Raw genomic sequence first — 11135 nt, forward strand, 5'->3', positions numbered from 1 at the left:
TCGCCACACCTGTACACAAGGTTGAGGAAAACCAAAGGAGAGGACGCTCACCCACACACCAAAATGGATGCTACCGATGTAAAGGCATGAATCATAGTGCAAGTGACTGCTTCTACAAGACTTCAAAATGCCAACAGTGTGGTAAAGTTGGTCACATTCAGAAAGCATGTCGGGCTCGAGCGCCTGTATCTGACGATAAGAGCAAGAGAAGGGGGAAGAAGATAAGCAATGAGAGAAAATTTAGTAAAATGACTGGCTATGTGCAAACTGATGAAAAGAAAGATGATGATGTTCCCATGTTCCATGTCCACGTGTATTGTGCTAATGGCGGCCGTAGACCATATAGGGCCATTTTTGATGTAAATGGAAGGAAGGTTCCAATGGAAATTGACACTGGAGCAGGAGTCAGCATTATCTCTGAAAACGTGTATGAACGATTATTCTCTCGTATACCACTAGAGGGAAGTAGTGTAGCACTAAAAGGCTACTTAGGAGAGACAATCCCTGTAAAAGGACAGTTCATGGCTAAAGTGAAGTATGAAAATCAGACTGTTGACTTGCCACTGATAGTTGTGGGAGTTGAAGGACCGTCACTCTGCGGACGAGAGTGGCTAGATAAAATAAAGTTAAACTGGGAAATGATCAAAACTGTCACAGAAAACAAAATGCATGCATCTCCAAGAACCAAGTCAATCCAAGATGTACTCACAAAACATGATGTTTTCACAGATGAGTTGGGGACATTAAAGTACATTAAGGCAACAATATCCGTCAAGCCTGATGCAGTCCCTAAATTTCACAAAGCCTGTGTTTTACCCTTTGCCATGAAAGAAAAAGTAGAAAAAGAACTGGAGTGACTTGAGAAAGATGGCGTCATCACCCCCGTCAAGTACGGTGAGTGGGCGGCTCCAGTGGTTCCAGTACCCAAGCGGGATGGTGGGCTTCGCTTGTGTGGTGATTACAAGATAACGGTGAACCAAGCTATTAACACAGAGACATATCCACTACCACGCATTGAGGAGGTGTTGGCCACACTATGTGGTGGGAAAATATTCTCAAAAATTGATTTGGCTGCAGCTTATCAACAAATTCTTCTCGATGACGACTCAAAGAAGTATACTACGATCAATACACACAAAGGACTGTTTGTGTACAATAGACTGTGTTTTGGTGTCAACTCTGCTGTCAGTATTTTCCAAAGGATAATGGAGAATCTAATGAAAGACCTCAATGTGGTGGTCTACCTCGATGACTTGCTCGTGATGGGCTGAGACGAATCCGAGCACTTAATGAACCTGGACAGACTTCTTCAGCGGCTGAAAGAGAATGGTCTGAGAGTGAAGAGGACAAAGTGTGACTTTGGTAAGACGCAAATAGAGTACCGTATTTTCACGACTATTCGACGCATCGTACTAATGGCCGCAGTTTTACAGTGGTAAAACATACGCCAGCTTAAACATACGGCATGCATGCGCGCACTCTAACACGTTAGCTTGAAGCATACGGTAGCATGTCAAGACATACAGATAAGATAAAAACACGTTTTTAAAAAGGCAACGAAAGCAGAACTGAGTTCGGGTGTATTTTATTTAGCCATCGTACAATGTTCTCACGTTTTTCGATCAATCATCACCCAGAAATCCATCAAAGTCCTCATCCTCTGTATCAGAAGCAGAGGACTGCACATCTCAGTTGTCATTGAATGCATCACATGCTAGTGTGAGTTGCTACGCATTGCCGAGCGGAAAGAAGGAGTAGCAACAGCAAAGTCAACATTTCTCTCGTGTAAAGCTTTCCCACATTTGAAAGTAAAGAACAGAGCGAAACATGGTGGCAGCGCGTGTGTGTGTAGAAAAAATTGAACAATTGTGCAAGTACCGTAATCCATCAAAAACGCCGCGTTCCCTCTCGTTGTTGCGTATTGTGGCGTAACTCGCCAAGCGCTGCCTCTCACTCTTTGTAAAGTTGTGTTTGCCACCGATCATCCATTGTTCCCATGCCGTTTGCAACTTTACTTTGAACGCCCGGTTGATGCCAATGTCCAGCGGTTGGAGTTCTTTAGTCAACCCTCCGGGAATAACGGCAAGCTCAGAGTTCATTTGCTTGACTTGTTTTTTTCACCGCTGCTGTGAGATGGGCACGCATGCCAAAAGCATAACCGGTGGCTTTAAGTTTGAACTGAGCTTCGTAGGCGTGTCTTTTTGTCGAATTTATTTTCAGGGGTTCTTAGAAACCAAAACCGGAGTCGTTTTGCAACAATACACATTGCCACACGCTATACAAGTGTTGGTACTGGCTTGAGGCGGCGTCCCTTTAGCACTTACATGCCCACCCTTCACCATTGGCGGACTAGCTTGCCTGTCCTCTCTCTCCCTCTCTCTCTCTCTCTCCCTCTCCATATATGTATATATACACGCCCACCCTTCCCTGATTGGCCGACTTCTTCCCGCATGCCTGGCCACAGTCACTTCCGCCTTTTCTCTATATAAACAGCGTGTCGGCTGTCAGTCAGATTTTGGAACTCAGCGCATATAAAGGACGCTCCGCACCATAAGGCGTCCTGTCCATTTTGGAGAAAATTTAAGACTTTTAATGGCGCCTTATAGTCGTGAAAATACGGTACCTAGGGCACGTGCTGGATGGAAAAGGAGTCTACCCGTCCAAAGATAAGGTCAGGGCCATTCATGATGCTCCAGCACCCACAAACACTAAAGAGCTAAGAGCCTTCTTAGGTCTCGTGAACTACTATGGACGCTTTGTACCATGCCAAAGTACCGTTTTGGCTACACTTTACAGACTGCTGAAGGAGAAAACAAAGTGGAAATGGAGTAAAGATGAGCAGAGCGCGTTTGACAACTGTAAAGAACTGTTGACAAGTGAAAATATATTAACCCATTACAACCTGCGCCTGCCACTTACACTTGCATGTGATGCTTCTGCTTATGGGATCAGAGCTGTCATTCAGCACACGACGCCGGACGGGAAAGAACATCCCATCGCTTTTGCTTCTCGAACGCTTTCTCCGGCTGAAAAGAACTACTGACAAATAGAAAAGGAGGCTTTGAGTCTGGTGTACGGAGTAAAGAAATTCCACCAATACCTTTGGGGGCGGAAGTTCGAATTGTTAACCGACCACAAGCCTCTGATCGCGCTGTTCGGAGAATGCAAGGGACTACCAACGATGGCAGCAGCACGCATACAGAGATGGGCAATCATATTGTCTGCTTATGATTATCACATTACCTACAGGCGATCGGAGGAGCACGGTAATGCAGATGGACTATCCCGTATCCCCCTGCCTGAGACAATAGACGATGGTACAAAGACAATAACTGCTTCTCTCAACGCACTGATTTGTGAGCACCTGGAGGAGGCGCCATTAAGTGCAAAACAAACATCAAAGGCTACACGCAAAGACACTGAGCTCTCACTACTACACAGATACATCCAGTTAGGGTGGCCAACTGAAATTCCCGAAAATTTCAGGGTATTTCACAGAAAGAAAGATGAACTTTCTGTAGAACAGGGATGTGTTCTGTGGGGAACAAGAGTAGTGGTGCCAGAGAAAATGAGAAGAGTAGTGTTAAAAGAGATCCACGATGAACACCCTGGTATCGTAAAAAAGACAATTGCACGACAATATGTCTGGTGGCCAAATATTGACATGGACGTCGAGAAGGTCTGCAAGCGGTGTGAGACGTGCCAGCTAGAACAATGCATGCCACGCCATGTTCCACTGCACCCATGGGAGTTTCCTGGAGGGGTATGGAGAAGGATTCACATGGATTTTGCAGGTCCATTTATGAGTCACATGTTTATGATAGTGGTTGATGCGTACTCCAAGTGGCTAGAGGTCTTCAAAATGTCACAGATAACCTCAGCAGCCACCATCACAAGGCTTAAAAGACTGTTTGCAGCACAAGGAGTACCCGAACAAATCGTCACTGACAACGCCACAACCTTCATGTCGGATGAGTTCCAACTCTTTATGAAAAGGAACGGAATCTTGCACACTACTGGAGCACCGAAGCATCCTGCTACAAATGGACTCGCTGAGAGATGCATCGCAACCTTCAAGGCGGGCATGAAGAAGCTTGCAAAAGAGATCCTGAGTGTTGAGGATAAGATTTCACACTTCTTACTGCGTTATCGCACAACACCAAATGGTACAACTGGAGAGTCACCAGCAGACTTGACTTAAAGAGACATGTACGAACACGGCTGGATTTCCTTAAACCGAGCATCTCTGAGACGGTGAGGAGGAGACGGTATCAACAGAAGGAGAAAAATGATCGTCAGTCTGCCGAAAGACAGTTTGATGTGGATGACCCCGTTTATCTCCGCAACACAGCAGGAGAACGTCCCAAATGGATCCCTGGAGTAGTGACACAACGGACCGGACCAGTGTCATACCATGTGCAAGGTGAAACTGATCAGGTATACAGGCGCCATGGAGACCAGCTGCGTCTTCGATACCCACCTGACATTTTAGATCCTGGACCTGAAAGTGTGACTCAGTCAGCTGAGCAGGAGAAAGACTTTGACGAACTGGAGTCCACAATTCCTAAATCACCAGCTTTTGCACCAGACCCGCCTGAACCACTTGTGCCAGAGACAGTAGCTTTGAGATGTTCAGGACGTAGAGCACAACGCCCTTTACGTTACAGGGATTGATTGTGATGTCGTAATTGAAACATGTTCACTTGTTTATTATTGAAGAAATGTTATGCAGTATGATGGATAAGGAGATGTGAAATTGTTATGTATCTTTAAACTAAGGGGGGAGGTAATCTGGTGTATTAACCATCATAGATTTGTATGTTGTTTGGACACATTGACTTCCCGTACTTTGTATTGCCATCTACTGCGCATGTGTGAAATGTTACCTGAAAAGCCTAGGCACAATTCCCCCACGAGGTTAATGGTGCAACTCGACGGTCGAAAACATTATAGAAAACGCGTGTGTGTGCCTCGTCATTTCAAGACACAACATTTACAATATTGAATGTTCTGCAAAGAGCATTAGTTACAGCTGTTGTGAAAGCACTATATAAATTAAGACGAGTTGCAATGTATTGAGTCACTGATGGTGTAGTGGTCCACTCACCTGACTTGTGTGTGGGCAGCGTGGGAGTGTTTTCCCACAACGCTGATCAGCAATCACCTTTTCTGAAAAAGACCTATGGTGATCTGCAAGCAGTCGCCAGGTGATTCACGCATTGTAAGTGGTATTTCGGCCATTAATAGTGCACATGCTTGCCATTTTGGGACTTTGGTACATACCATTTGATTTTGATTGTCTTCTTTTTCCCAGAGCTTCCCTGCCCAGTCTGGATTTGCGTTTTCCTCCAAGGACTGCTTGATTCTACACCTATCCTTCTTGCCATTACTTTTTCTCGTCGTCAGTTCTCCAATACTAATACGGAGCTTCACCTTCTTGTTTGCGAGCCACCATTGTGTCCAGACCCTCTCCTTATTAAACACTCTCTTTACCCTCTGCCAACTATCGCCCATTCACTTTTGGATCCACAACTGCCTTTTCTTTTGCTGCGCCCATCATCTTTCCATAAATTATTAGAGAAAAGGCAATTCCAAAATCAAAGATTCAGATTCGGAAAACTTTCACACACAAAAAAAGAAGAACATCATCAGTGATGGTGAAACTCTCAATCTTCTCACAAAAAATATATTATCAGTATCTTTTTGATTTTATGATGAAGTTAACTTTATGCAGGTGAAGTCCAAAAGCGAGAGACTTGTGTCAGCAATACTCCCCATCATGCGATGATGTCAGTTTGGAAAAGTGGAATACAATTCTTTTGAAAGAATGCTGTCCTTTCTTGTGTTGAAAAGGTAGTCCTTTTTTAGCTCACCTTGACCTGATGATGTAATCCAACAAAGGTGAAGGAAAGGTGGCATAAAATGTTAGATTAGACTTCCTGAAGAGGCCTCTGAAATAACTTGTGCAAGTGTACATGACAGTGGGAATTAAATGGGCTATCTCTTAAATCAATTTTATTTACTTGTTTGAATGGAATTAGTGAAGAAAATATCACACTGAGTAACGTGTATGTAAAAAAATACACACTAATTAACCACAACTTTAGGTAAGGCATAATCTGATTAACTAAAGCAGGGGTGGCCATTAGGTAGATCCTGATCTACCAGTAGATCTAAGACAGGTCCCGAGTAGATCTGAAGAGTGTTGAGGAGAAAAAAAAATAACCATTTGTGTGTCTTTGTACATGTTAGTAATATATTTTTTTGTGTCATGTACACTGCACCCTAATCATCCTATCAGTCTCCATCCATCCATCCATCCATTTTCTGAACCGCTTAATCCTCACTAGGGTCGCGGGGGGTGCTGGAGCCTATCCCGGCCGTCTTCGGGCAGTAGGCGGGGGACACCCTGGATCAGTTGCCAGCCAATCGCAGGGCACACAGACACGAACAACCATCCGCGCTCACACTCGCACCTAGGGACAATTTAGAGCGTCCAATAAGCCTGCCATGCATGTTTTTGGAATGTGGGAGGAAACCGGAGCACCCGGAGAAAACCCACGCAGGCCCGGGGAGAACATGCAAACTCCACACAGGGAGGCCGGAGCTGGAATCGAACCCGTTACCTCTGCACTGTGAAGCCGACGTGCTAACAACTGGACTACCGGTCCGCCCCCTATCAGTCTCATTTTCACAAAATAAATATTAAAAAAAAATAATAATAAAGCAGGTAAATCTTGAATTTACGGTGGCGCCTGATTACGTCACCGGAAGTTGTTAGCGCTCAGCAGTCTGCAATTGCAGCTTGTGATAAGAGCTGTTGCGCTCTATCTTTTATAGTCATTCTTCTCATTCAGAGTTTGCTTCGTGTACAATTCACCGAGGGCACGGGCAAAGAATAGGAATTTAGGAGGGTCCAGGGAAGCACTTTAAAATGGTACTTGTGAGCTACGATAGTTAACAGGCTGCAGAAGTGCGTCGCATGCCTCAGTTTCAGGCTGTTTCTCATCATGGCGTGTGTGTGTTTGTGTGAGTGTGTGCGTGTGCGCGCACACGTCGGTAAGGGTAAATCCCGTGAGGTTAGTTGATCAAAAAGTAGATCTTCGATCCGAAAAGTTTGGGCACCCCTGAACTAAAGTGTACAGTACTTTTACTTTACCGTGACAAAAAAATGAACTCCACTTAAATTGCAATGACAATACTCAACAATGCTTGTGTTTGCAGTGATGCAATCGTTAGAGCAGTCACTTCGAAGCAAGGTCAATAAAGCCAATCCATTCCAAACGTTACTCATTGACATTTGCTATCACTCTTGGTGGGAACAAGGACGCTGGTACCATTGACTTGCAAGCCTCTTAGATGATACAAAGGTCAGAAAAACTGAAAAGTGTTCACCTGTCACCGCAATAACACCTTATTGCAAGATCCTCCTAACGCTTTCATGCAAGACACTCCTTTTTGTTCGTAAAGCTTTGACCAATAATCTCGAATATCGAAATAGTTATATGACGTTTCATTGTTTGCAATTCCATTTACAGTTTTAGTCAGTCAGTTAGCTTTTACACTGAATGTAAAATGGAGTGCCCTACCAAAATACAGTCTCGTAAAAAAAAAAAAAATAATACTTAACAACAATTACTACGACTAATAACACATAATTTTACACATTTTTATTGTAGAAGCTTTTCGGCAATGAAGGTCACCCGATAATAAGCTTATATGTGTCATGTTCCTGTTCTTGGCCTGGCCAGCAGGTGGCAGACTGAGCAGACTTTCTGGCTGCACACCTGCTGCCAATCTTTCAATCAAGGAACTGTGTATTTAAGAACCAACAATCTGTCTGCTGGTTGTCGGGATATTGTTATGCCTTGATGCGTCCTTGCCCATAGACTATTTTTTGCTATAGATCTCGTCATGTTTCGCTCTTGAACTCTCGGTACCAATGGTTTTGTGAGTATTGAAGTTTATTTTTTTTGAATTGGCTTTCTTTGGCGTGTATTTTGGATACATTGTTTTTGTTTGTCTTCGCGATCCTTATTTTCCTCCCTTGCCTTTTGTGCAAGCGCCTTTTGTTGTTCGTTGTTTGTGCCCTCTGGTCCTTGTTTTGACCAGCGCTTTATGTTTCTACTTTGTCGGTGCGATTTTTGTACATTAAATATTTTTGCTTCGGAGACCTTGTCTGGTGTCTACACTTTTGGGTTCCAAAAACTTGATTCGGTTAGACCGAATCGTGACAATATGAATCTCATGAAAATAAAGTCACAAAATGTGTAGTCGTCAGATGTATTGTACAAATTGAAAAAGATGTATGAGATGGGTATTAAAACTGTGGAGAGAGTCAAGATCGCGAAGTGAGTTCTGTCGATGAAGGGCTTGACAACTTGGTCTCGCAATCACATTAAATCCATACAATCTGAATTCATGCTTCCAAGGTAAAGACAGATGAACATTTTTATTGAAAATACAAATCATTCCTTATCATGGTGATGACAATTGCAAATCGATATCCATCAACTACATCTGCTTGCCTGTTTGAATCAACATGGACATTATAGAAAATAAAATACAGTGATTTTTTTATTTTTAATATAATTGCATCAAGTCGACCTGACTCTTCCCACCTCAGCAATGAATTCACAGAGTCTCTGCAAGTGAAACAAAAATACAAAATCATCAGGGACTTCGAAAAGTCATTGACACGTGACTTTTGCATCAGAGTGTGTCTGATGACTATGTAAGGAAGTACATATCAGATTTGTTTGAACTGGTGTGGTCTTTTAGCGAGTAACGAAGTAAGGTGAATGATTAACTACTGATAATACTTTGTGGTCTGTGACTAACAAACTACAAAGCAAAGGAGCATTTAGTTGAAACATTTTGAATTCATATCCATCCATCCATCCATTTTCCGTTCCAATTTATCCTCAAAAGGGTCGCGGTGGGTACTGGAGCCTATGCCAGTCGTCTTCGGACAGTAGGCGGGGGACACCCTGAACCGGTTGCCAGCCAATCGCAGGGCACACAGAGACGAACAACCATTCACCCTCTCACTCATAATTTAGTGTGTTCAATCAGCCTGCCGTGCATGTTTTTGGAATGTGGGAGGAAACCGGAGTTCCCAGAGAAAACCCACACACCTGGGGAGAAGATGCAAACTCCACACAGGAAGATCGAACCCACGAACTCTGCAATGTGAGGTCAACGCATTAACTAATGGAACATTCTAAATTCATATAATATTGTGCAATACTTTGTTGTTGTCAACAAGTTGTCTCGCTGCTGTATAGTGTAGATCCGAACATTACCGAGCATAAGGGACAATGAATCTTAACTTGATGTAAAGAACACTGTTGACCACATTTTCTACGTTGACTATGGTCCAATACACAAATTCCCTCAGTCAATTCAAAACAAACCCTCATTATTATCATTCACTGTAGTTGAATACATATTTGAGGAATGAGAAATTCTTCTTTTGAGAAAATTATAGGGCAATGAAACACATGTTGTAAATTCCACTGTCAAAAATGGGTGCTCCGCATGTCATTTTACATCACAAATAGGGAAAAAGGTTAATGAAAGAGCTGGAGTAAAATAAAATGCAAGAAAAGCACTTCATATTTGTATAGTATGGAGCGTTTTATAATTTGTAAACGATAGTAGGGCTCACGTGCTACAGGCAGGAAGTGATGAACTAACGCTGACTTGAACCAAAAATGATGACAAAAAAAGTGTTGTGTTCGCAGTGGCATGGCAAGATATAGAAGGTTTGGGTTTTAGTGTTGTCTTGGTCTCACACTGACCGGACTCTGGATTTTCTATCAAGACCAGCACTGATCTACTCTTCTTCAACTTCATTTATATTCTTGCTGATTTTTTTTTTTAAGAAAGAACAAATACCCTCGTTTCATGTGCTACTACCACCCACTCCGCCACCAACAACACGACCAACATTTTTGTAGTGTGGTGACTGAGAGTTTTAATTGAGGCGATTTTATCATGAGATCCGACTGCATTGACTGGCTGCGAGTTGGCTGCATTTCCTTCCCACAACGGTGCAAACACCCTTTTGTATCTGCACTTTACTGAGTCGTAAGAAAAATCCACCCATGCACACAGTTCGATTGTGACAAAACAAAATCACTAGGCTTGGATTGGACTAGGCAAGAAAATAAGTCCTTGGTCTCGGTTTTGGCTAGTGTGATCTTGAGATTAACACGAATATTTTCTTTCAACCCAAATGTCATCAGTATATTATGTAGGCTTAGAGATCATACAAGAAATTGAAAATAAACTTTAGCGAAGACCTCACCCCTGGTCTTCTGTTACGTAGGTGAGGTCTCTGTTGCTGTGGAAGGCATCTCCGCATCATAGCACCCCGCGGAAGAGACAGAAGTCCGTAAAGTTGGCTCATTTGGCGTCAAGGTTGCCATGGCAACGACCACCTGCTCCGAGTGCGAGGTCGCAGTCGGATATGCAACCGGAGTCCGCGCGCCTCCCCTCCGGCCAGCGCTGCCGTTCCTGCGCAACGAACTTCTGATGCCGCTGGACACGCGGTTGGACAGCCGCCGGACCGCCCCGCCGATGCCGCTCAGACCGGCCTTGTCCTTCTTTGTTAGGCCCACGTCATCCTCCAGTTCCGCAGAGAGCACCTCGATATTGCCGGAGTACCAAAACACCCACCACACGAGACTGAGGAAGATGACGATGGCGCCGGCGTAGATGAGCAGGTCGTAGAAAAAAACATTCACAAACACGCCGATGAGAAGGACGAGCAGTCCTACTACGTCAAAGGCCACAGCCAGCCAGAAACAACAAACACAGCGACCCAGACCGCGGTACGCTGGTTCCATGTCAGCGTGCAGTAACCGCGCTCCACAGGTATCGTGTGTCGGCAGAGCACCTGTAAGATGAGCTAGGTGAGAAGCAACGGGGGAGGGCGTGAGCCCAGTGGAGGAGGGGACAAAAGGACACAACCTGCCAACTGTAGGTGCGTGTTTTATTTATTTATCCTTCTTTCCGTCGAAAAGAGATTACTTTATCGGTGGAGGAAAGTCATGAAGGACAAATATTTCATCGCTGTTCGAAAAATTGTATTTCGGCTATCTGTACGATCAATGGGTATATTCTTCTGT

The 11135-nt window shown here is 43.9% G+C and overlaps 2 protein-coding genes across 2 annotated transcripts; one reads left to right on the top strand and one right to left on the bottom strand.

Annotated features, from left to right (window-relative positions):
• The first annotated feature begins 3014 nt into the window (after positions 1-3014).
• LOC127590243 (uncharacterized protein K02A2.6-like) lies at positions 3015-5178 on the top strand. Its single transcript, XM_052049752.1, has one exon. It carries the CDS (start codon positions 3182-3184, stop codon positions 4199-4201), a length of 1020 nt encoding a protein of 339 aa, XP_051905712.1. The 5' UTR covers positions 3015-3181; the 3' UTR covers positions 4202-5178.
• A 3255-nt stretch (positions 5179-8433) lies between these two features.
• si:dkeyp-72e1.6 (transmembrane protein 238-like) lies at positions 8434-11069 on the bottom strand. Its single transcript, XM_052049808.1, has 2 exons — positions 10313-11069; positions 8434-8645 (listed from the first exon to the last, which is right to left on the bottom strand). Exon 1 carries the CDS (start codon positions 10851-10853, stop codon positions 10326-10328), a length of 528 nt encoding a protein of 175 aa, XP_051905768.1. The 5' UTR covers positions 10854-11069; the 3' UTR covers positions 8434-8645; positions 10313-10325.
• Between the last annotated feature and the right edge of the window lie 66 nt (positions 11070-11135).

Source organism: Hippocampus zosterae, chromosome 17 (assembly GCF_025434085.1).
Source record: "Hippocampus zosterae strain Florida chromosome 17, ASM2543408v3, whole genome shotgun sequence".
NCBI classification, from domain to species: domain Eukaryota; kingdom Metazoa; phylum Chordata; class Actinopteri; order Syngnathiformes; family Syngnathidae; genus Hippocampus; species Hippocampus zosterae.